The sequence below is a fragment of the Antechinus flavipes genome, chromosome 2 (assembly GCF_016432865.1).
Source record: "Antechinus flavipes isolate AdamAnt ecotype Samford, QLD, Australia chromosome 2, AdamAnt_v2, whole genome shotgun sequence".
Lineage (NCBI taxonomy): Eukaryota > Metazoa > Chordata > Mammalia > Dasyuromorphia > Dasyuridae > Antechinus > Antechinus flavipes.
Window position 1 is genome coordinate 253,968,526 of NC_067399.1, and position 26,024 is coordinate 253,994,549.

At 39.1% G+C, this 26,024-nt stretch overlaps 1 protein-coding gene across 1 annotated transcript; it reads left to right on the forward strand.

The window, feature by feature from the left end:
- The first annotated feature begins 1,451 nt into the window (after positions 1 to 1,451).
- On the forward strand, positions 1,452 to 21,333 carry OGFR (opioid growth factor receptor). Its single transcript, XM_051976716.1, has 7 exons — positions 1,452 to 1,762; positions 10,596 to 10,664; positions 12,037 to 12,115; positions 12,925 to 13,003; positions 14,756 to 14,822; positions 16,637 to 16,785; positions 17,996 to 21,333. The coding sequence occupies exons 1-7, from the start codon at positions 1,631 to 1,633 to the stop codon at positions 19,182 to 19,184; spliced, it is 1,764 nt and encodes a 587-aa protein (XP_051832676.1). The 5' UTR covers positions 1,452 to 1,630; the 3' UTR covers positions 19,185 to 21,333.
- The last annotated feature ends 4,691 nt before the right edge of the window (positions 21,334 to 26,024 follow it).

A 26,024-nucleotide genomic window follows, 5' to 3' on the forward strand; every position in this document is an offset into this window, starting at 1 on the left:
TAGGCTGCATATTGTACTGGATGATAGAGTTAACATAAATTTTTTCTGTGTAAGACTTTTGAGGGTAAGAGCCATCTTGCTTTTTATATTTGTATCCCAGGCATTTTTAATTTGTGTTTAATAATGCATTTTCATTAATTCTGTTAGCTGAAATAGACTGGGAACTGAGAAGTTATGTGTTCTCATGTAATTCCTTGTTTTAAACACAAACACATATTTATCCCAGAAAAAATTCCATTAGCAACTTTACACAGTGTTTCAGTGACTTTTTATAAGAAGCCTAAGACTTGTTATATTTCCTAACCCTTTTAAGTGGTCACAAATGCCACTGGGTGACAGAATAAAGTCATTTCTTCCCAAGTTCCATTGGAGCTGCTTGTCTTTCAGCAGTGGTTGATTCATGAAGACCAATTAAGGAGAGTTCACTAACCTAATAACTAAGGAAAATTGGTTTTCAGATGTGTCCCAGAATTGGAATGTGATAAAGAATCCCAAAACATTGGGAGGGGGAAAAGCCCCACATTCCCTTATTATTTATATTAAGAGATTTTTGCCCAGATGTCTTGCATTTTCTAAGATGAGTGGTCTCCATCATACTCTCATTCCTCTTGATTCTTCCTCCTCTATTCTCCCTCCCTGTCTCAAATATTTTCTCTCCCATATTCTTTTTCACATATTCTCTCTCATAGTCTTTCTCCTATTTATTCCCTCTCATATTCTCTCCCATATTTTTTCTTCCATATTCTTTCTCTTCCCTCCTCCCCTTCTCCCCCCGTCGCTTACCAACTCCTCCTCCTCTTCCTCCTTTTTTTTCTCCTCCTCTCCCTCTTTCCCTCATTCCTCTTCTCTTTCTTCCTCCCTCTCTCCCTCCTTCTGCCTTTTCAGTCTGCTAGGGGCTTGCCCTTGACCTCTGGTAAATCTGCTGAATGTACAGGTGCACTTTCCTCAGTGTTTTGATATTCTATAGATACCACTGTAACACTCGGGCTGTTTTATTGACAGCTCTCACAACAAGACCGAGCCACCTCCTTTTCTGGAATACACGCCCTTGACGACGTTTTTACGCCACTTCTCTGCGCCCGAGTCCGCTGTAATATGCTGTATGCTTATTAAAAATCGATCATGGATTGAGACATTCTTGAAAATCCTAGGCCAAATTCTCAACTCCTTCACTCACGGTATATATAATCATTAAATGGCAAACGAGCATCATAGTTAACAATTACAAACCAAAAGGGAAAACGCGCTACGGGTCTCCAGATTATTTTACAAGCAGAAGTATGGGAAGAGGTTTAAGGCGAAGCGGGCAAAACGGGAGAAGGGACTCCCTAGGCGGAGATTGAATACAATAAACCCTGCCTGCTCGCCGCACCCCAGGGGCGGGCTTAGGCAGCACCACCCCGGCGGCTAGTCTTTCAAATTCCCTCCCTCCCCCCTCCTCTCCCCGCCCCGGCGTCCTCCCTCCTCCTTTCGCTTTCGTTTCCGCCGCTTCTCTTTCCTGCCGGAGTGTCTCCGCCCCTAGACACTCCAACCCACCTCCCTTGAACCCAAAACACCTCCACACCTTCTCGCCCTCTCCCGCTCCCTGTTCTAGCAGTGACCCGAGATTTTAACCTCTGCTGCACAGAATATGGACGACGAAGACTGCGATTCGACGTGGGAAGAGGAGGAAGAAGAAGATCAGGAAAAGGAGAAGGATGAGAGGAAAACCCGAGATGAAGCAAAGCCGAGGCATCAACAACGCGGGAACCAAGCTTTCCAGGTGAAGCTTTAGGAAATGGCCAGGGCCTGCAGAGGGCCCGCGACCCCAGGAGCTCGCACTTGGCCCAGAGAGCGTGAGGCTGGGAGGAATCCAGAGAAGTGGGGAACGAGCCTAGAGAGCCCTAATATTTCTAATGTCCTTACCACGCAGATTTACCCCCGCACTTTCCCAATCCCCCACGCTGCCCCCTCCCCCGCTTCCGCCGCCAGCGCGCCTTTATCTTTTGGCTGGGAGTAGAGTGGGCTTTATTAAATGGAAGCTGTACCCTCCGCAGTCAAACAGCTCTCAGGTGGGAGCATTTGCCACCGAGGTACAAGCCCTTCTTTTCCAAGATGCTGTTTTCTACCTCGCATCCCCCCACCCTGAACCCCTCAGTCTATGCCTAGAGAGCCGGCTGCGGCTAATGGAACAGCCTTGGGTTACTCCCAACACTCGCGCCGCCCCCACCTCAACTCCTCCCACCTCAGAAACCCTGGCACTGGGCTAATCGACTTTTCTGGTCTTGAAAGTAAACTTTTTCCTGAGAGTTTGGGGCTTTTTGGTGGTGGGCTTGTCTCATTGAATTTGTGGAGTGAGGGGACCTAGGATGAGATGAATTTGTCTTCAAAAAATGGTGGGTGTATTTGTGTGTGTGCTGCTCCCGTGCTTGGGAGACCCAGAAACAGAGAAACAAAGCCAGACATAGTGAATGTTGTAATGTTGTGAATGTTTGAGGACGTCTACTTTGCCACCAGCTAGCTGTGTGACCTTCAGAATATGACTGCTCATAATTTGGAAAGAGCAGTAACCTTTCCCAGCCCCCTACCTCCTCCCCCATCTCCTCCCCCCCCTCATCTTCTGTAGCCTTTGACACTGTTGACTAAAGTGCTCTTTCCCCTTGGCATCATACGTATCACTGGCACCTAGTTCCCATACCTTTCTAGCACTCTTTCCTTAGATCTTTTATTGGCTTCAGAAGCCACACCTGAGTGATAGAATATGGGTCTTTCCCAAAGATCTGGCTGTCTTTCCTGTTCTTTAACAGTCTCACTTCCACAGCTTCAATTGTACCATCTTTAACAGATGACCCAAATCTCTACCTTCAGTCTTGACCTCTTTTTTAAAGCTCTAGATCCAAATCTCAAACATCCCACAAAACTCCCATCCATATCCTACTGGCTCTTCAGACTCGAAATGTCTTAAACATCTCATTTTATCCCTCAAATCTGTTTCTCTTCTTAGCATCTCTATATCTGTAAATATTGCCATTTACTAAGGTTTCCATGTTTGAAACCTTGGCTTTATCTTCAGCTTTTTCTTTTCTTCTCTCATATTCAATCAGTTTTCTGGTCTTGTCAATTCCATCTGCCTTATTACCCAGCTAGCACAAGTGTAAATAATTGATTTGTATCCTTCAATCCATTTTTCATTATGATGCCTAAATAATCTTTTCATACACAGATCTACTTATGTTTTCCCCGTTAAAAATATTGTCATATAAAATTTATAATCCTTTGGCATTCACAACCTGGTGCCATCTTACTTTTGTTGCTTTTTTTTTTCTTGTTATTGCCCTCAACTCAATATTTACTCTAGCTGGACTATTAGACTACTTTATTTCTTAAGTACAGTATGCACTTTACTTTTAGTGTGCTTTTTTGCTCATGCTCATGCCTATGCCTGGAATGCCTTCCTTCCCCCCTCTTGACTATTGAATTCCTACCTATCTCTAAAAGGAAAAATTAATTACCATGCAAAACAGAAAAGTCTTCCCTCATCACCCTGCTGTTTTAATTTCCTCTTCCTAAACCTTACCTAACAATTTTTTACCCCTTTGGCACACTTAACATGCAACGTTGCATATTATAGTTATCTTTATTAGCATTTGGTTCTATTGGAAAACTTTTGAGAAGTGGGACAATATTTTGTATAAATTTTGTGTTTCCTCTGTGCTTAGCAATTCTAATTAGCAAAATTAGAATTTTGGTAATTCTACCAAACACAGTAGACCCTTGTGTTTGTCACTAAATCATAGATTTTAAGTGACAGAGGACTTTAGAGACTCTGTAGTCCAACTTTCTCATTTTAACATATAAAGAAACTTCAGTTAGGAGGGGTAATATGACTTGCCCCGAATCATCCAAATCTGAGATCTAAGTACAGGTTTTTGGACCCCATAATCACTCTGTCATGTTGTACTTCTCTTTATTTTACTCTCTTCCCATTTAAAATGAATCTGTACTTGATCATCTTCAAGGTCTTTAACAATCTGTGGTTATGATTTCAAGATGCCAGGGTCATCTCTGATCAACAGTGATTATTGTTGAAAATGGACTTTGGGTGGAATAGAAATTAACCTGAAAATTTCTGAAGCACCTCGAATTATGTACTTTTCTTGTAGCAATCCTGTGAGTTGGTTGGTTGGTAGATATTGCAAGTGTTATTATCTATATTTTATAAATGAGGAAACTTGAGTTCCATATCACAGTCAGCAGTGATTTTATTGTATCATTCTCTGTCACAAATTACTTTGTATCCCCTTGTACCAATCCTAATAGTATCCCAAATACTGCCAATTTTTGTCGATCTATTTGCATGGAAAAAAATAGGCCTAGGGAAAAGGAGTAGAAATTTAGTGAAGAAATAGTGGTCAGGTTTTCCCTGGGTTTCTCCAGTTTTGCTCTGACTCACCCTCTATTAGTAAGGAAATGGGCCAATCACCCAGTTCTAGAAGTTGGGTCAGAAAGATATTTCCAAACACTGCAGCTAATTTTAGTTAGTAAAATTAACTTGGTTTTTAGAAGACAGGAAAGTGCAAATCTGGTCACAGAATGTCAGAGCTAGAAGGGTTAAGTTCTTTGTTAAGCCATTACTTTGTGCAGAGGCTTGTCTTACATAATTCTAGGAAATACCGAGTATACTGCCTTCAGAGTACTTAATATTTTAGGGAAACTCCTGGCTATCTTTTTCACAGCCATCCTCCCCACACACTTTTTTCACTTAATTCAATTAGTGTTGACAATTTTTGATTGAATTGATTGTTGATTAAATCCACTCTGCTATTTCTACTATATATATATATATATATATATATATAATATGTCAATATACTACTGCTAGTTAACTGTCCAAAATTCCCTTCTGTAGCTACTACTCCAGGATTTATCTTATTTCTCCCTTTAGAAAATAAGCCTCTTGAGATCAGATCTTAGTTTTTGTATTTGTATCGCTAGCCTTAACCATAGAACTAAATACATATTAAGTGTTTGCTAAATGCTTTTTTCATTCTTTCATGTCATAAATCTTACTCCCTTCCTCATGCCTGCCATTAATCTGTGATACAGTATTGTTCGTTCTTCTTGAGATCTGGAAAATAAGTATTAAAGAATAAAACTGAAAGAATCTTCCATATAACCTAGTTGAACTCCTCTCATTTGATGGCTAAAGAAACTGAGGTATAGGGAAGAGATATGGTTAATCCTAGGTAAGTCAACTTGCTTTAACTTTGGAGCAGAAACTAGAACCTTTACTTCCCATTTGGTGCACTTTTTACCTTACCAAGATTGCTCATTCATTTATTTAGCAGATATTTACTGTGGAGTGTGTGTGTAGATGTTGAGCAAAACTGAAAGGCATGAATATAACATACAGATAGTATGTGTTAGATAAACTTGGCTCATACACAACTATGCACACACATTGTAATAGGGGGTGTGACTTATGAAGGGAGAAAAGGGATATGGAGAGCAAGGTGGTAACTGACAGCCCTCTTCCAAAAGTGATAGGAAAGTCTGGAAAGGATTCAGCTCTGTTCCCTCTTTAACAAGAGGGACAAAGCAAAAAGAGTACTTGTCAGCCAAGCCTATCTTCCACAGCTACGTCTTATGCCATAAATCGCCATGCACATGCCTCTTTAGAGGCAGCATGGTACAATGCAAAGGGCAGTAGACTGACCTGGGTTCAAATCCTGCTTTAGGCACTAACTGTATAGCCCTGAGCTAGTCATTCAACCTCTCTCAGACTCAAATTTCCTTCTCTGTAAAACCAGAGGATTGAACTCAGTCCTTTTCAATTCTAAATTTGTGATCCTATAATTCCATCCTCTGGAGCCTACCTTCCAGAGCAACAGAAGATTTTTTTAAAAGTTGGCTCAACTCTTTACAAATAAGATAACTTAGATTTCAGAAGTCATGGACTCATAGGTTCTTAGATTGTAAGAGACTATTTTATCCAATCCTGTCATTTTACAGCTTCAGAAGTGAAGCCCAGAGAGATTGTCTTGCCTAAAATCACGCAGATTATAAGTAGATTGTCCAAATTCAAATCCAGTCTTCCGTTTATAAATACTTTTTTCAACTGAACTATATTACTTCTATAATCCAGGCCCCTCATTTTATTAATGGGGAAATCAAGAACTAGAGAAACCAATCTCCTCACAGATGTCACTGGACGAGAGGAGTCAGAATACATGAATATGAGTTCCCAGTCTGCCATTATCTATTCCACCTCCGATCACTTCCCTCTCTGGCCTCATTCCTCTCATGTGTCAAAAGAGAGACTTAAAAGTACATGATTTCTAAGATCCCTTCCAATTCAGGGATTAACTGGCATTTTTAAACCCCTTCTACATTCCAGGCAGCTTGATGAGCAATGGAGATTTACCCCCCTCTCTCCCCCCCCCCCCAAAAAAAAAAGGCAAAAGAAAATATATGTTCTTAAGGATCTCTAATAGGGGAGAGAGACACCATTTAAAAATAGTCAACAGAGGGAAGGCCCTAGGAATAAGGGGAACCAGAAAGCTTCTTGCAGAAGGAGAGACACTAGTTTTAGCTGAGATTCTTCCAGTTATGATAATCTATACTTGTAAGATTCTGTGAGTCAAGTTCTATGCTTCTAAATTATTCTAAGAGTCTAAGTTAAAATCCAAATGCTACTCTTAACTTATGATATCCTCACTGTTGGTCTAGTACATACTTCCTAGAACCTCTTTACTCTTGTCATTATTTCATCATTTTTGTCCCCTTAAGCCAAATTGTGTTAATTACTATACATGAACCTGTTGTCCTCTGTCTCCAGCCCAGATGGGATTCTCTCCTTTTCAGATTCTGCCAATATTGTGTGGCAATACTAGAGCTTTTGGACTTCTTGGGTCAGTTTGTCCTTGAGTTGGGGTTATCTCAGTCAACAATTTCAGATGACTTTAATCAGCTAAAGGTTGGTCATCTTCCAGTTTTTTCTTTCAAATCCCCAAAACCATTTATTCAGAACCAATCAAATCTCTGAGTCAAATTCTCTTAAAGCAAGGTCCCAGAGGGTCCTTAGCCGTAGATTGTATAAGTATCTTTGTAATAGTAAATGATTGAAACAACCAAGGCATTGACTGAGGTTTCAAGCTATTGCTCAGTAGTGCAATCTGTGCTTTGCCTGTAGGGGTCCATATGTTCAACCTCTGCCAGAAAATGCCTGGAACTGGGAAGACAGTGTAGGATAAGAGAATTGAAGAACTATAGAATAAGGATGGAATTTGGAGTCAGAGGACTTGAGTTCAAAGTCTAGCTCTGTTCCTTTCTCCCTATATGCAAGTCACTATTTATCTCTGACCTCATGTTGTTCATCTATAAAATGAGGAATGGGACCAACTAATCTCCAAGGATCCTTCTAAATCTAGAATTGTGTGAATCTCTGGTTTTGATGACATAACCAAACATGCTGGCATTTATAGCAATGCAGTTTGACCTGTCTTTTAAATTTGCCATCTCCTCTTGAAGCCAGGAGGAATAGAGATCAAGGATAAGGACCTTGGGGGCTTTGGGGAAGTCTTGTTTTGTTCTTAGCAGCTAGAAACAAGGCATTGTCCCTTGTTGGAAAAATCTGAGGCATTGCCATTATCCTGATGGTTTGTTCATTTCAGCTGCTCCCAGTTTTCTGCTTTATTCTTGGCTTTCGCCCACTCTCAGGCAGCATGCTGAGCAAGGGGGCTCAGAGAGAGGGGGAAGGGTGCATTTGCAGAGCTCATTTCATCCTGAGAACCACCTCTGCAAACAGAAAGCTGAGGAAGGATTATTCCTTTGGCAGGACAATGAATTTAAAGTGATTCTGACGCCCTCAGAGACCATCAAGACCATCTTGGGGAGCTCTGATGCTCTGGAACAGTCAGCTAGACTATTAAACCAGGAGATTTGAATCCTTTGCTCAGTCACTAATATATTGTGACACTGGGCAAGTCACTGCATCTCTCCTTGTGTTTGTGTAGCCATTTTTCAAATCGGAATACTAATCCCTGCTTTGACCACTTCACCAGAGTCATTGGATCATAACCAGAATGGATTGTACTATATCCAGTCCAATTCCCTTGTGTTTTTTAGCATATGAAGAAATTGAGGCCCAGAATGAGTAAGAGAGCTAGAATTCAACCATAAGAGCTCTGATGCCAAATCCAGCACTCCTGCACTGTACTATGCTGAAATGTTTACCCAGCTAGGTGACACAATAGGATAGTGCATCAGGCTTGGAGTTGGGAAGACTCAGACACTTATTAACTTTATTATCCTGGATGAATTACTTAGATTCTCATTTATAAAAATGGGAATAATAGGACCTACCTTAAAGAGTTGTTAATGACGATCAACTAAGAGTAATTATAAAGCACTTAGCACAATTCCTGGCACATAATAGGTGGTGCTTTATAAATGTTAACTGTCATGATCATCATCATCATTATCTATTAAACAGGCAGGTAGGTGGCTCAGTGATGGGCTTAGAGTCAGGAAGACCAGCCTCACACATTTACTAGATGTATAATCCTGGGCAAGTCACTTATCTTCTATTTCCCTTATTACATTAGAGAAGGAAATGGCAAACCACTCCAGTATCTTTAGTAGGAAAACCCTAAGGCCAGTATTGGTATGCTATGGTCCATAGGATCATAAAGAGTCAGACACAACTGAACGACAGGAATGAAACAGAAGGAAAGAAACAGGAATATGGCATTACTATGGCATAATGGATAAAGTGATAGACTTTGGTAGCATGAAGACTGGAGCTCAAAGTCATCAATAAACATGTTTTAAGCACCTATTCTATGCCAGGCATTGTACTGCTAAACACTGAGAATAATAAAGAGGCAAAAAAACAGTCATTGCCCTCAGGGAGCTCATAATATAATAGGAGAGACAACAAGTATAAAAATATAACCAAATAGGCTACTTCATAAAGAAGAAATTACAGGTAAAAGGCACTAAAATGAAGAGGTAATGAGGAAAGCTTTTTGAAAGAGATTGGATTTTAATTTGGATTTAAAAGAAACCATTGAAGACAGTAGGCAGAGTTGAAAAAAGAATATTCCAAGCATAGAAAAATAATCAGAGAAAATGCCTGGAACTAAAAGATGGAATGTCATGTTCTTGGAAAAGCTAAGAAGCTAGTGTCCCTATATTGAAGAGTATGTGATGAGGAATAAAGTGAAAGAATATTGAAAAAGTAAAAGGGGCTGCCTGGGTTATGAAGTGCTTTGAAGGCCAAACAGAAGTTTTTATATTTGATCTTTGAGGTGATTAGGAGCCACTGGAATGTCTTGAATAGGGAGGTGAAATGGACAGACCTACCCTTTAACATGTAGTTGAATAGAATAATCAGCTTTGGTAACTTACTGGAAAATGAATTGGACGGAAAGATTTGAGGCAAGCAGATTCACCAGCAGGCAATTGCAAGTCTAGCTATGAAGTGTGAGTGGTGAAGATGTCAGGAGGAAAAAAAAGAGCACATTTGAGAGATGTTACAATAGAACTTGTGGCTACAAATTGGATTTGGCAGGGGTGGTAAAGAGAGGTGAAAGAGAAAGAGAAGTACAGCATGACTACTAAGTCTTGAGCTTTAGAGGATAGAAGGGACAAGAAGAGTGGAGCTGCCCGAGGCAGTAATAGAGCAGGAGTGGGGAAGAGTTTATTTAGAGAGAAAGATAGTTCCATTTTGTAAATGTTCAGTTTAAGATGTGCAGCAGACATCCAGTTCTCAATTGAAGATATGAGATTGGAGATCAGCAGAGAGGTTGGAACAGATTTGAGAATCATCAGCATAGAAATGGCAATTTACTGGAGCTGGTGATATTACAAGATGAAACATTGTAAATAGAGAAGAGGACCCAGCACAGAACATCAATAAGATGAGGACACTGGAAAGGAGCCAAAGAAAGGGTGGTCAGCTAAGGAGGAGGACCAGGAGAGAGTGAAGTTCTGAAAATCTAGTGGGAAGAATGTTAAGGTGGGGGAAAAAGAGTATCAAAGTGGAGAGGAGAATCAACAGTATCAAAGAGAGAATGAAGATTGAGAAAAGTAGTTAGTATCTAGAAAATACCTTTCTTACTAACTGTATGACTTTGAACAAGTGACCTTAGCTGCATTTTCCTCAACTGTCAAACTCACAGGGTTGCTCTCATGATCAAATGAACTAATACATTTAAAGTACCTTGTAAATTTTAAAAAGGTGCTGTTAGTAGCAGTATAAAATGCTATGTAAATATAAGGAGAGATCAGAAATAATAACTATATGATCAAAGTTATAATAGCATGTATGTAGTGCTTTAAGTTTGGAAAACTTTACAAATATCTCCTTTTGTTTTCGTGACAATCCCAGGAAGTAGGTGCTATTGTGACCATTTTGCAGGTAAGGAAGTCTAGATAGACAGCAGTTAAATGATTTGTCCAAAGATATACTCATGTACTTCTCTACACTAGAAGGTAAAGCCTGCTGAGGGCTCTTACTCTGTAACGTGCTTATTAAATGGTAAAGTATCAGGTATCATAACCAGCCCTGAATTTCCTCCTATTGAATTGCATTTTCTCTTTTCCCATTCTAGAGCCGGATGATAGGATGTCGAAACTGGAGAGCAGTCCAGGACATGCAGAGGTACAGACGTCGATACCCAGTAAGTCTTGGAAGCTTCTTTTTTCTTTTAAGGCAATCTTTTAGTCTTGTTGTTGTTATTATTATTAATTACTAAAGGCACTATGATTATAGTGCTGGACTTAAGAGTTGTGGGAACTTGGGTTTAGATTTCATGCTTGATACTTAGCAGAGAGATGATGAACACCTCTATGTCCAGTTTTTCTATGAACTCCAATCATATATTTCCAAGTACTTTTCAAAATCATTCTCTTCCACAAACTGCCCTTCTGATTCTTCCCGATACATGACACACCATCTTCTATCTTTGAGCCTTCTGACTGTTCCCCATGATGAGGTAGCTAGATGGTTGAAGCAGGTAGAAAGCTAGGGTTGGAATCAGGAAGACCTGAGTTGACATGACTAACACAAATAAACAGCAACAATAACGAGCCTGGAAGGTAATCACATCTCTGTGTCATAGAATACCTTGTTTCCTTCAAAATTCTGCTCAGGGGACACATTCTACATAAGCCTTCCTTGATCTACTCAACCATTCATACCTTCTCACCATGAAGTGATACACACAACCACACACACACTTAATTCCGTGTTCCTTGTCTCCCTAGATACAACATAAGTTTTTCACTTCTCAGCTACATGTTCAGGGGCATTCTTAGGAGCCTAACACGATGTCTGGTACATAGTAGATACTTTTGAGACGTGAGATTAGGTGTCCCAAGTCTAAACTTGGAATCAGAAAAACTTGCCTAGTTGTGTGACTCTTAGCTAGTCAATCTCCCTAGCCTTAGGTTCCTCACCTGTAAAAAAAAATCTTCTAAGGGTTGTTGTAAAGATCAAATGAGATAATTCATGTAAAGGATTTTGCTAACATTAAAGCACTGTGTACATGCTAGCAATTATTAATGTTTGGATGCTTCTGTATCCTCAAACCTCAGGCAAACTTCCTTAAGGTATTAAGAAAGTTATTATCTGCATCACAGAGAGTGTTCCCATACCAAGAATTCCCACAGAACAGCAGGTACTTGATGGGTAGATGGATTGCCATGATTTCTGGAAGCACGGGCTAATTAGAGCAAAAGCAAAGATGGCTAGAGTGAGTGAGCCAAGAGATTGACTCACTGGTCTCACTAGCCCAGTTGACTGACTCAGCTCCTGCTAATTCTCCCACCTTACTCTTCACAAGTTGTGCATAAATAGGTGCCAGTACTAACTCCTCTTCGAATTGTCTTGTATTATGTTTTATCATTACATAGGTTCTGTTCCTTACAATAGATTATATTAGACATATAGTAAATATTTAATGAATTAATGCCAAATTATGAAGAGAAATGAGAGAAATAGTAGATAGTGTATAGTAATTTATCAGTCTCTTAACTTTGTTTTTCCTGTAGGGTTTAAAAGATGAAGAGTCTAATGAGGAAATGCTGAATTTGAAGTTTTATAAAAATGAAATTGCTTTCTTGCCCAATGGTATGTATCGAACTCAACTCCACCAACCTGTGACCCTCCACAACACTGAATCTCCTTCTTAAGATCCATGTCTCAATGGTTCAATCAACCATGGTTTTGTTGAAACACATACTGTGTGTCTTCAAAAGTAATAAACTTAAGCCTATTCATTATTTATCCACTATTCCTACCCATGCTGAGTCATAGAACCCAGTGAGAGTTTCCTCAAACTTGTCATAGACTAACAGAAGTGTAGGTTACTTTTTTCTTCCTACTAACTTATGTCGGCCATCCCACTATTGATAACCATTAGTGTTAGATTTTTCCATGTTGGGAGAATAGTATACCATCACTTTTTAAAAATTATGGACTTTATCATGAAAAAAATGCAAGCATTCCAATAGTTGAGAAATAAAGAACTTTGTTATGTACACTTTATTTTTGTAATATCTGTTTTTACCAAGAGTAATAAATGAAAGTAATGCAAATTAAAGAAATCTAAGGCTTCACTTCACACTAGTCAGTTTTAAAGATAAATAAATGGGAAGGAGAGACACACTTGATAGTTCTGTGAATTGGTCCAGTAATTTAGAACTATGCTCTAAAATCACTAAATTGGACACACCAAAAACTATAAAAGTGTAAGGAAAAATTTTTTTCTTTTTCCAATTTAAAAATTTTTTCACAAGCACCCAGAAGAGTCCAGCAATTATAACTATTGTCTGAATCTTTCTGGGCTATCATAGCTCTCTGTATAAACATAGTAATATATTGTGGGTCTGACTGATAGTCTGCTGTGTAACTTCCTGGTATTTATATGTAAACCCCAGGCTATTTTATTGAAGAAATCCTGAAGAACTGGAAAGAGGACTATGACATCCTAGAGGACAATCACTCTTATATTCAGTGGTAAGTAAAGTAACACATGCACATGATGAAAAAGGAAAGTGGTTGTGTTTTTTTTAATACTGTTCTCCCCATCTCATCCAGGCTACAAGTTCAGGGACTTTTCATGGGCCTAATACCACTCTGGCATGGAAACTTTTACCTCCTCTGTTCCTGACCTTGGTCATTTTACTTCTTTCTCTCCTGAAAGCTCAACCCATAAATGCCAACCTTATTGCATATACCTGGTTGACTTAATCCAGAACAGCTCAGTTCCTGAGCTCAAGAGATCCATGAGCCTTAGTAAAGATTACCACCATATGTAGTTGGAAGGCTTTGGACATTACTTAATTACAGGTGCAATGCAATCATCTCCATTAATCTTTGTTTCCTGAAATTCACCTCCTTTGTCCAGTCAGACATTTGCCTGGTTACGTGAAAGTGATAGTCATTTTAATTTATTTAATATCTCACATTTCTTGAATAATTTATAGTTTTCTCATCATACAGTTATCCCTTCCATATTGTGGAGGGAAGCTAGGGGTGTCGCCTCATGATCTGGAAATTTTGTGCCTACTAATTTTTTGGCCTTGTCTTTACATCAGAGAAGAAGTCTGAATTATTATGGTATTAAAATGGAAAATATGTTAATATCATGCAATACCCATATATATATATTCTATATATTTCTGAGTTTCTAAACTTGTTTTATATCATCTTTTGGCCTTAGTGTGTTGTCTGCAGCTTCCACAATCCCTCTCCCCAAAACATTCTCATTTAATTTCTTATGCTGAGCAGTGATATATTGAAACCATAATGTGAAAGGGATAACTGTGCCTCCCAAGATTTCTGTTAGGTAATAAGGATATTATTAGCTACATTTTACAGATAAGAGAATTGAGGTTCAGAAAGATTATAAATATGCTTCTTGTAGTCATAGTCATACATTTACTTGTGCTACTGTCCCCAAGATCTCCCTTAGTCAATAGGGGTATTTATTCATTCATTTATTTATTTATTTTGCCTGGGCAATCAGGGCTAAGTGACTTGCCCAGGGTCGAACAGCTAGGAAGTGTTAAGTATCTGAGACCAGATTTGAACTTAGGTCCTCCTGATTTTAGGGCTGGTGCTCTATCCACTGTGCTACCTAGCTATCTCTAGAAGTATCATTTCTTTATGTGGGCAGTTCTCATTTCTTCACTTTGTTACAATCACATTCAAGAAGAATTCACCAACATTTATTAACCATTTAAATATGTATATGGAGTACAGTGTCACCTTAGGCACAGAGTGAAATACAAAGTAGGGTAGGCTTGTTTCCCATCTTTGAGGAGCCAATAGTCTTGCAGGAAGAATAACTTATGTGCACAGATTTCTAGAAATGTAATGAGTACAACATGCCTGTGCAGTTACAAAGGAAAGGCCATTGACAATCAATGAAGTGTTATTTGAGTTGAGATTTAACTATTAAGGATAGTGAAGAGTACAAGAATGTCCATATGTAAGGAACAAAGACCAAAGGCACTGAGGTAGGCAAGCACAGGCTGCGTGTGGAGGAGGGAGTGCGTGCCTGTGAACCTGTTCATGGAAGCAAGCGCCCGCCTGGATAGGTTGTGTTGCAACTTGGCATGCCTGAGGAATACTAACTAGTCAGTAGTCCATAGCAATGATCCATTCCGAGTCTCCTCTTAGAGGATTAACTACAGCTCCTTATCATTCTTCCTTCCCTGTCCCTACTCCTCCACATGTGACTTTGAAGTTATGTTTCCCCTTCAGGTTGTTCCCTTTGCGGGAGAGGGGAGTGAATTGGCACGCGAAGCCCCTGACACTCAGAGAAATCCAGGTAGGGCGTTTCTGTGGGATGATTCATGTTTCTATAGCTTTGGAAGAGGTCATTAGAGAAGCTAATTCTCTGCTCTGTGTGTGTGTGTGTGTGTGTGTGTGTGTGTGTTTGTGCGCGCGCGTGCGTGCTTGTGCATGCTAGGACTTCTCATTGTAAGTGCCATTTACTGGTTTGATGTAGAAGAGACACTGAGTAGGCACTATTGATTCTCAGCACATTCTTACCTGACAAAAAACTAGTTATTAAGGCAATCAGTGTCTTCTGCCCAAAAGAGGTATAGAAGGTTCCCAGGAAAGAGTTTTTGAGTCAAAAAAAGCCCATTATATAGCAAAGGGGAAAGGGTGGAAATCAACCTTAATCTCAGTTATTGTTCTTAGTTGGAAAGGTAAACATGGAATCCAGGAATTTATCCTGTGGTTCTAAAAAGGGGAGATTTATAGCATGTTCTGAAACATCTGTTGCTTTCAAGCTGGTGATGATTCCAGATTAGACTGAAAAAATATCCTTATACTACTACCTGCGAGGAATGAATTTCCTGAGGAGTTCAGTGTATGTGAAGAAAATCTTTTTAAGTACTTTAGGAGCATCTACTCATGGGCAGTTTAAACAGTTCATGGATGATCTTTATTTAGCATCTGAACTCAGAAGATCTGAATTAGAAGCCTGATGCTTTCACTTGCTAGCTATATAAGCAGGACAAGGCATTTTACTTCTGGGCCTCAATTTCTTTACATGTAAAATGGGGTGATAATGCTTGTATTACCTATATCAACCAGGTTATCAAGAGAATCAAATGAGATGATGTGTATAATGTGCTTTCTAAATGTTAGTAATGTCAGCTGTGATTGTTGTTGATATTGTTTATTGTTATTAATTATCATTCAGTCTCACAGCCAGAATGCTAATTACAAATAACTCTACATTAGATAACATTTATTAGGTAACACTTTGTCGAGGCTGAGTTACTGAATGGACTTAAAAGAATGCTTTAATTGCATTTAACTGTATTATGGAAGCCTGACTTTTCAGCAATCCAGACTAATTCATCCAAGTAAGGAAGTTCATCCAAATTAATGTTTGTCATAAAACTGAGTTGTTTTTGTCAATCTAAATTTCAAAACAAGCGAATTCAGAATTTGTATTTGGCAATAAGTTTCCTAATCTTTATAGGAAATAGTCTTGAGTTTAGAGTATGAAGATCTGGGTTCAAATTACTGGTTTTGTCATATGCTACCAGTGTTACTGACCTAATCACTACTTACTTTCTCTTTCTCTCTCAGTCTCTGTCTGTCTCTCTATCTGCATATATGTGTGTATATGTATCTCAGTTCCTCATTTAAAATAAAAGATCGGACTAATCAATCAACCAACAGGGATTTATTATGTGCGGGCATTAGAGATACAAAGTCAAAAATGAAACTATCTCTTTTCTCAAGGAGTTTACATTCTGTAGGGTGAGGGAGTGGAAGGGATGGAGAATATCTTAGGTATATACAAAATATATACAAAGTAATTCATTTCAATTAGGAGAGAGGTACCAGCCACTAGGAGATCTGGAAAAGCCTCATGTATGAAACAGTGTTAGAACTGAGCTTTGAAGAAAAGTAGGATCCTGAGAGATAGGGGAAAGTCTTATATATGGGACTCATGTGATTTTTCTGACTCAAGCTAGGTCTATGAACTTGCGATGCATTTTCTTCACTTAGGATGGAGGGGAAATGAGACATGTCTAATTCTAGGAGAAAATTGGGGATGTCCAACTCTGGAAGCTGTTGCCATTCATCCTCATAGAGTCAGGGGTTTATATGTTCCAGGAATTTAAAAAATCTCCAGAAGTCATGAGAAGATTTGTCCAAGCGTATGAACTTATTCTGGGCTTCTATGGAATTGAATTGGAGAATCACAAAACTGGGAAAGTGAGAAAGGCTGTCAACTATCAGGAAAGATTTCAGAACCTCAACTCGTAAGTGTTTGGATCTAGTAGTACTTAGCCTTTTTCCCTCATCCCTCTCCTCTACTCTCAAGGTGGGACTCTCATAAAGCAGAATGTCTAAGTACCCAGTGTGGAGTGCTCTGGTTAATTCTTTAGCTTTAATTCTGCTCAGAGAGAAAACATTTCACTTGTCATTGACATTAAATGTGGTTCATAAATTACCTTAACTTTCAAGTATTCTTATCCAAACTTTGCAAGTGGGGAAACTGAGGCTCTGAGAGATTTAAGAGATTTACCCAATGTCACATAAGCTACTAAGTAATAGAGACAGAACTCTGTTTTCATGGTCAGTATTCTTTCCAATATTCTCTATCCAGGTTTATAGAATTGAGCCCAGGCTGCAAATGCCTGGTGTTTAGAAGGAGTACCAGATTTGGACTTTAAAGATTTTTGATTCAAATCCCATCACTAATGATATTTGAACTTGAGACTATAGAGTGTATGATTGAAAGTAATAAGCCAGTAAAGAGAGGCTGGAATTGTGTGAATACCAAATAGGCATTTGGATTTGATCTTAGAGGCAAGAGGGAGCCACTGACACTTAATTGAGAAAGGCATTATATGATTAGAAATATATATAGTGAGGTATCATTCTGGCAGCTGTGTGAACTGACTAAAGAGGTGGGAAGTTATTGAAGTTGTCCAGAAAAGGTGATAAGGACCAGAAATAGAATGGTAACTATGCAAGAGGAGAGAAAGAGACATATGGGTCCTTTGGAAAAAGTTACTTCTCTGAATCTCATCTTACCCCTGAAAATGAATGGAGTTGGATTAGATATCTTATATCTTATATAGATATCTTATATCTAGCTCTAAATCTTTGGTTCTACAACACTGGCTTCCAGCAGGTCTTCTCTGTGTATGGACTAAACTGTCCCTATTTGTGATTGTAACCCCACAGTGGAGAGGTAAACAGTAGGATAGAGACTTGTTTCTGGTTAGCATCATACTCCTGACACATAGCAGGGACAATATGTAACATGTTAGTATTAACACTTTAAACTTAATTATTTAGCTAACATCTTTTATGCACTTTTTTGTGTTAAAACAGTCCAAAGCCCCTAAATTATGCTTCATCTCAGGCATTGTTATGGGGACCTGTGCAGTTCTGGTCAGTGCTTTGGGAAGAATTCATATTGTCTCTTTCTGTTAATACTTGGAGTTTTATCCTGTCTTCCAGGCACAGCCACAACAACCTTCGCATCACTCGCATCCTGAAGTGTCTGGGCGAAATGGGCTATGAACATTACCAGGTGCCCCTGATTCGTTTCTTTCTGGAAGAGATCCTTGTTAATCACTGCTTGCCAAGTGTCAAGCAGAGTGCCTTGGATTACTTCATGTTCACAGTCCGGAACAAGAAAGAACGTAGAAAACTTGTCTACTATGCCTGGAAGAACTTTAGTCCCCAGTATAAATTTGTCTGGGGGCCACATGAGAAGCTTCAGAAATTCGAACCTGAGCAGCAGGACTGTCTTGAAGAGGGTTTAGGTGGATCCCAAAATGACCTTGGGATAGAAAAAGACCAAGTTAGGAGTCAGGTGAAGGAAGAGATTGTAGAAGATAGTATTGCCTTCAAAGGCAAGCAGGTGGGCAGGAAGAACCCCAGTATTATGATGAAGAAGGGAGAAAGAATGAATTCATCTGACCAACTAGAGGAGAAGGTTGCAATCAAGAGTACTGGAGACCAAGCTTCAAAGTCTCAGAGTCCAAAGGAAAGCAAGAAAAGGAAATATGAGGTAAACAGATTTGAGTTCAGACAAGAAGAGGAGCCAAGTCAAAGTGCCTCTGATGTAGAGAAGATTGCCCATAACCTGGAAGAGTGTGCCCTTGGCCAGAGCAAGCTGAGGACTGTTGGTGGATCTAAGAAAATGGGAAGCCTGGGTATGCTGAGGGAGAGGGGGCCAAGTAGTCCTGAGTCCATGGAGATTAAAATGTATGATGAAGTGAATAAGAGGAGGCGGCTTGAATCAAAAACCCATTCAGAGATAACAAAAAATGAGGAACAAACACCAAACTGCCTCTCAGTACCCAATGGTATTCCCCATGAAGCTGAAAAAATAGAGGACAAGAACAACATAAACCAGGAAGCCAAGAGCTTACAAGCTAAGATTGTAAAACATGATGATGTACCTGTAGCTTCATCTGAAAACGCCTCAGGTGACTCTTTCAGCATCGGCACATCTGACCAGTCAGACCTGCAAGAATATGTTCAAATTGAAAAAAAAAGTGTTGATACAAATCTTGAACTCAAGAGGCCTGAAGCTAAGAGACCTGATCCTAGAGGGGCGGCAGGTACTGAATGCTCAGGTGGAGAAGTCCCACAAAAGGCAGAAGATGAAACCACAGTTGAAAGGCCTTATTCTGAATAAACAGTGAGCCACAGATAGGCAAGGAAGGAATTCAGGATCCTGACCCTGTGGGACAGGGTTCTGCAAAATTATGGGGTTTTCAGTACCTTTTAAAGGTATTTCTCCAGGGATATTTTTTTTGGACAAATTGATGTCCCTCTCAGCTTTTTAAATTTTTAACCTTTAATGGTGTTTGAAGTTCAAGGTAGAAGAAAGACAAATGTCGTGGAACTCCTTTATTCCTTCTATCATCCAATCCTTCCCTGGAAAAGACTGGTTGCCTCTCTGCCTGATCACATTTATGATGAAACTCTGAGGAAACTAAGAGAAAACAAATGGTGGGAACCATTCTGGAAGGAATACTGATAGACTTTGATAGGAGTAATTTAAAACTTTGAAATACAAGTGATTATTTTGATTAAAGGGTGGGGGGAGGTGTTTGCATCACTTGAATTCACATCCTATAACAATGTCCCTATTCCTTTTTTTCCAAGGAATGGAAAGTGTGAACTTTTCAGCCCTCTGTCAATGTATTTTTTCCTGAATAAATTCATCTCTGAACTTGTGAGGATAAAACGCTTAGCTAGATAAGTCCCTAGCTCCTCTTTTTCACTGGACAATTTTCCCCCTGACCTTTTACTAAAAGTGACTTCATCTCATCACAGTGATTTGTCTTGTCCAAGGTGGAAATCTACTTCTTGGCCTGGCTAGTCTAAGGAGGAGGGGAAAAGAAGCTGTGGACAGACTTAGGCTACAGCTACATTCCATGTAGAAAGTTGGCGTTTTTCTTTGTTTCTTCCCTCTTGGCCCCAGAACTTTGAGGTATCTGCTTTTCCACGTTTCTACATTGACTTGGTATTCTTTGTTGGGTTCTTTCATTTCTTTTTAATTTTTAAGACCCAGATAGGGTCAAGTCCCTTGTAGCTCTTCACAGTAAAAAACGAGCTCCCGATCTGTCCTTTGTTACTCCTGTTTTCCAAGTAGGGTCAAGGAACCCTTGAGATATCCCCTTGACTTTCTGTCATAGCTTGAACCACTCTGCATGTTCCTTTTTTTTGATGCCTATTAACTGTCTGTGTATGTACATTAATAGATCTTCCTTTGCCATGTATAGATGGAAATAGTTACAACAATGCTATCAAATCCATTGCTTTGCCTTCTACTCCAGCCCCAGCAAATTATGCCGAGCCTTTTTCTGTGGAGTCATGGAGTATGGAGTCAGCCAGTCAAGTGGAGAAAGCAGGAGTTTCCACACTCTCCCCCCCCCCCTCCCCCTTTCTGGCTTAGCATGGTTAGGGAGGGTGTCTCTGTGATAATGTACACTTCTTTCCCACTTTATTCTGTACCTTAACGAGTAAGATATCTCCTTAATGGGAGGGACAAGGGGAAGGAGAGAAGTGATCATCTCCCAGGATTTTGAGAGACCTAGCTTGATTTTGCTTCCAATTTAATGTGAAGAGTTAAGTCTCCTCAGGTCTGTGCAAGTTGCTCCACAACTATATGTAATTTTTCACCTACCTCACAGAGTTGTCATGAAGAAAAGGGAAAAAAAGGTCCTTTGGAAACCTTCATCAACTCCGATGTGCAAGCTCGCTCTAACAGCAGTTAGAGGAGTGTCACTGTTGTGCTGTGGGGCCAAGGACTTTGGAATCTGTGATGTAACATTTTCTCTTCCTTGCTAATGTTTGGTGCAATGAAGCTTTCAGTACTGGGGAGCTGATATGCACTGGGTTTTGGGCTTTCTGAATTGACGTGAACTGTTCTTTTCATTTGGATATATTTCTCCCTCTCTCATCTCACTTTCTGGCCTCTTTTGCTTTCTCCCATCTACAGTGACAGGATTGTGTATTTCCCATAGCAGCTTGAAGGAGAAGACCCTGGACAAAGTTTCTGTCCCAGTACTCTTTTGAGATGCCTTTTCCCCTAGTTCTTATTTTCATTGATGAATTTCCCTAGGGGAATTTGCTCAGCCTAGTTGAGCAAAGGAAATCTTAGAGAGTCTGAGTCTGGATGTTATATGTTTTGTTGTTTGTTTGGAATGGGGCTATAAATGTAGAATTAAGATTGTTTTCCCATGGCAGATGTTTGGAACTGGTTCATTACTTTTTTCTTCTTCAAATTTAATGGCTGTGAAAGTGGACTGTGTTTTAATAAAAATTTGTTGATTGCCCGCCAGTGTTTCCTGAGATTTTTCCTTATCAGTGAATAGAACCCTGTTACTTTGTGGCAAGAGGTTGGGAGAGAAACTTTAGAAGCCCAGTTGTGGATCTTTCTTTGAAATCTATCTCTATGTTGACAAATAATAGCCTGTGAGTCAGGATTACAGGTTTAGAACTAATTTTGTAGTTGAAACTGAGGCACAGGATAGATTTAAAGTGACTTGCCTTGGTCATAGAGGTAGTTTGCATCAGAGCTGGGATTTGAACATGTCTTCTGACTCCATAATTATGCAATATTTATAAGTTCTTTGCAAACCTTAAAATGCTACATAAATGCTAGCTATCAGTCAATTAGCATTTATTAAGTACTTATTGTATGCCAGTTATGGAGCTAAGTGCTAGGAATCCAAAGGAGACAAAAAAACAAAGAACTGGAGCCTATTTTGGATTTTTTTCCCACTTTCATGCTAGCTCTCTATTTGAAATATAAGCTAAATTAGAGGTGGATTTAGGGATGATGATAATATAGTTCCTGGCACAAAATTGGTTTTTAATAAATGCTTGTTGCTACATTGCGTTCAAGGAGATACAACATGACATAATGAATGGAAATATAGCCCCAGAATCAAAGCGTGTGTTCAGATAAACTTACTTAACCATATCATCCCCAACTGTGCCCAGACTTTGAGAGCAATTGCTAAGCTGCAGTGGGAGATTTCCATACCACTGAAATCACATGTTTGAACCAGAATATTGTATGTGTATGTAGATATGGAAAGAGCACACTTTTTATACAGCTCTTTACCTATATTATTTCAGGAAGCTAATATAAGTGTTTTCATTATTTTATAGATAAATTTAGAAGAGTCCTAAAGAGGTTGACTAGCTAGACTCATATAACCAGGTGTTTTTGATTTCCAGGGCCATACTTGATCTACCTGAAAGAGGTCATTGTTGTTCAGTCATGTTCAATTCTTGTGACCCTGTGGGCTTTTTTGTCCATGGCATTTTCTTGGCAAAGATACTGGAGTGATTTGTTATTTATAATTGAGGAACTGAAGCAAATAGGGGTTAAGTGACTTAGGGTCATACAGCTAGTAAGTGACTGAGGGAAAATTTGAACCCAGATCTTCCTGATTCTACACCCAACTCTTTTTTTTTTTTTTTTTTTAATAACTTTTTATTGATAGAACTCATGCCAGGGTAATTTTTTATAGCATTATCCCTTGCACTCACTTCTGTTCCGATTTTTCCCCTTCCCTCCTTCCACCTCCTCCCCGAGATGGCAAGCAGTCCTTTACATGTTGAATAAGTTACAGTATATCCTAGATACAATATATGTCTGCAGAATTGAACAGTTCTCTTGTTGCACAGGGAGAATTGGATTCAGAAGGTATAAATAACCTGGGAAGAAAAACAAAAATGCAAGCAATTTATATTCATTTCCCAGTGTTATTTCTTTGGGTCTCCACCCAACTCTATCCATTGTAGCCCCTAGCTGTTCTGTGTGACTGTAGGCAAGTTATTTATCTCTGTTATTCATAAAAGGAGAATAATAATAACACCCACTTCTTAAGATTACAGTGAGGATTTTTTAAAAGTTGAGATATTTGTAAGGTGCTTTGCAAACTTAAAGCCTTTTTCTTATCTGCAAAGTTAAAAAGGGTTTGGTCAGATTTATGTAGTAGAGGTTCTAAATATGTCTCACAAAGAATATATTTGAACCTCAGAACAACTCTTTGAGATTGATTTTACCTATATTATTCCTATTTTATGGATGGGAAAATTAAGTTACCTGACATGGCTACAAATCAAAATATCAAATGACAAAGGTAGGATTTAAACCCAGGCCTTCTGGACAAGGAGGCTTCAGTTCCTCAACTATAAAATAAAGGCACGAACAAAAAAGCCCACAGAATCACATGAGAATTGAACATGACTGAAAAACAATGACCTCTTTCAGTTTTGACTTTGTAGATCAAGTATGGCTTGGGAAATCACAAACACCTGCTTATGTGAGCCTAGCTAGTCAATCTCTTCAGGACTCTTAAATGTTATTTTGTTCAACTATGTCTTACTGCCTCAATAAGTATTGAAGGAAGCTTCTGTAGAGAACCTGGATAAACTATGTGAAAAGGAGTGGCAGAGTAGCAGAGATACAGATTGTTGAATAATAAGTGATCATCAAAATCATGTTTGATTTGGATAGCTAGTTGGCAGGGGGGGGGCGGTGCGGAGATAGTGTGCTGGTTTTGGAAATCAGAAAGATTCCTCTTCCTGAATTCAAGTGTGATTTCAGACTCTTACTACCTGAGGGGCTCTGGGCAGGTCAGTTAACTGCCTCAGTTTCTTGATTTCTAAAATGAGCTGGAGATGGAAATGGTAAACCACTTTAGTATCTTTGCCAAGAAAAACCCATGGACAAAAAAAAGTACAAATAGAATTTGACACAACTAAAAAATGACTAAACAGCAACAAATTTATGATTTTGGAAAACAAGTCAATGTACCCTGAGGTAGAGATTTATGAGATCAGGACAGTAGATTTACCCCCATTCTCCTGATCTTTAGACCTGCAGTTTAATACCTACATAAATGTTTGTGGTGTTGAAACTTCAGGGCTCAGTAGAATGATGTCTATTGGAAAGGAGGGTGATTCTAGATAGTTCAATAGATAGAATGCTAGATTTGGAATCGGGGAAAACCTGAATGTGAATCTTGTCTCAGACACTAGCTGTTGCTTCAGTTTCCTTATCTGTAAGATGGGAATAATAATAACAGTACTTTCCTCATAGGATTGTGAAGATAAAATGAGAAAAGCACTTTATAAACATCAAAGTACTACATAAATGCATACTTTAATATTATTTGGTGTTTAACTTGGCAAAATTCAACTTAAAAACGCTTGGTGCCTACTATATGTAAGATACCATGTTAAGTTTTGAGGATACAAAAGCGAAAATAAAATAATCTACCTTAATGTTTTATGTTCTATTCATAAAAGTTTTGTTTCTGATACTCATAATTTTGAAATTCCTATATCTGATCATGATCCCCTATCCTTTCATTTCTCCATATGCCTATTCTCTCCTAAAGATATCTTCTGCCTTTATCATAGCCTCCCCAAACTTTACCTTTCCATGAGTTCTCAATCATCATTCCTATTCTGATCTTTATTTTCTTCCCTTTAGATTTGATCATGGAGTTTTTTGCTGTTCAATTGTTTTTCAGTTATATCTGTGATCTTTCTCCAACTCATTTTAGAGATGAGTAACTAAAGTAAACAGGGTCCAGTGACTTGACTAGGGCCACATGACTAGTAAGCATCTGAAGTTAGATTTGAACTCAGGAAGATACGTCTTCCTGACTTTGGACCCTGCATTATCCACTGTACCAACTGACTATAAAAGAGCACAAAATTAGCTAGCCCAACTTTGTACTGCCTTTTGCCTTAAGTTCCTTGACTCTTTATATGTTCTTGACACTCAACCCCTTCTCAACACCCTCAGTTGCCTCTCTCTCTCTCTGATTGGAGAGATAAAAGGTAGACACTGACCTCCCAAAGCCTTCCTTTAGGAGGACTGAACTATCACCTGTCATCTTGACGCCATTGGACTTTCATAATCCTGGAGATGAGAATGAAACTAAATGTCTTCGTGCAAAGCTTTCCCTCACTTCTATCCAATTTATAGGCAAGTCAAGATATCCCCCTTGTAATGTCGTTAACTCTCTTCCAGAACAAAGGAACAATAAGAGGTCTATACTTTCCAGGTAATTCCACTTTCTGTCAACAACTCTACTTGGTTTTAACTCCACAAAACATCATGCTTCACCTAGTGTCTTCTGGTCTTCCTCCTCCTTTTCAGCCCCCCCCCTTTTTTTTTTTAATCTTTCCTCATTAGATTGTAAACTTTTGTAGGGCAGAGACTTTTCTTTTTTTCTCTTATATCTCCAGCACTTAACACAGTTCCTGACACCTACCTACTATATACTTAAATATTTATCTAATTGGATCCTTTTCCTAGTGATGCTTGTCCTTTTCCAAACCCTAACCCTAGATTAATCCCACCATCTCTATCTGCAAGTTGCTAATCTCCAATGAAGAAAGGCACACAACTGGAACAACAAGGGCCCACTACAAGTTTTTCATAGTGTTATGTGATCTCAATCCTTTCCTTGTCCCTCATTTCCCTCAGCAACTGTTAGGCAGCTAGGTGGTGCAATGGAAAGAATGTTGGACCTGAAGTAAGGAAGACTCATCTTTCTGAGTTCAAATCCAGTCTTAAATCATTTTTTAACCTGTGTGATCCTGGGCAAAAACTGTTTGCCTCAGTTTCCTTATCTGTGAAATAAGCTGGAGAAGAAAATGGCAAGTCTTCCATTTTTTTCTAAGCTCATCATTTTTTATAGCACAGTAGCATTCCATCACAATCAACACCAGAACTTGTTTAGCCATTCCCTAACTGATGGGAATTCCTGTAATTTCTAGTTCTTTGCCCACACAGAGAAAGCTGCTATAAACACTCTGGAACATACTGATTCTTTTCCTTTTTGTCTATTCATCTTTGGAAACAATGTTTTCAAATGTCACTTTACCCCTCCATCATTTAAGCCAATCTGTTTTGATTTGCCCAAGTCTTTTTTTTTTTTTTTTGTCTGACTCTTAAGTGGTCTTGATTTTTTTGTTTTGTTGAAATAGTTGT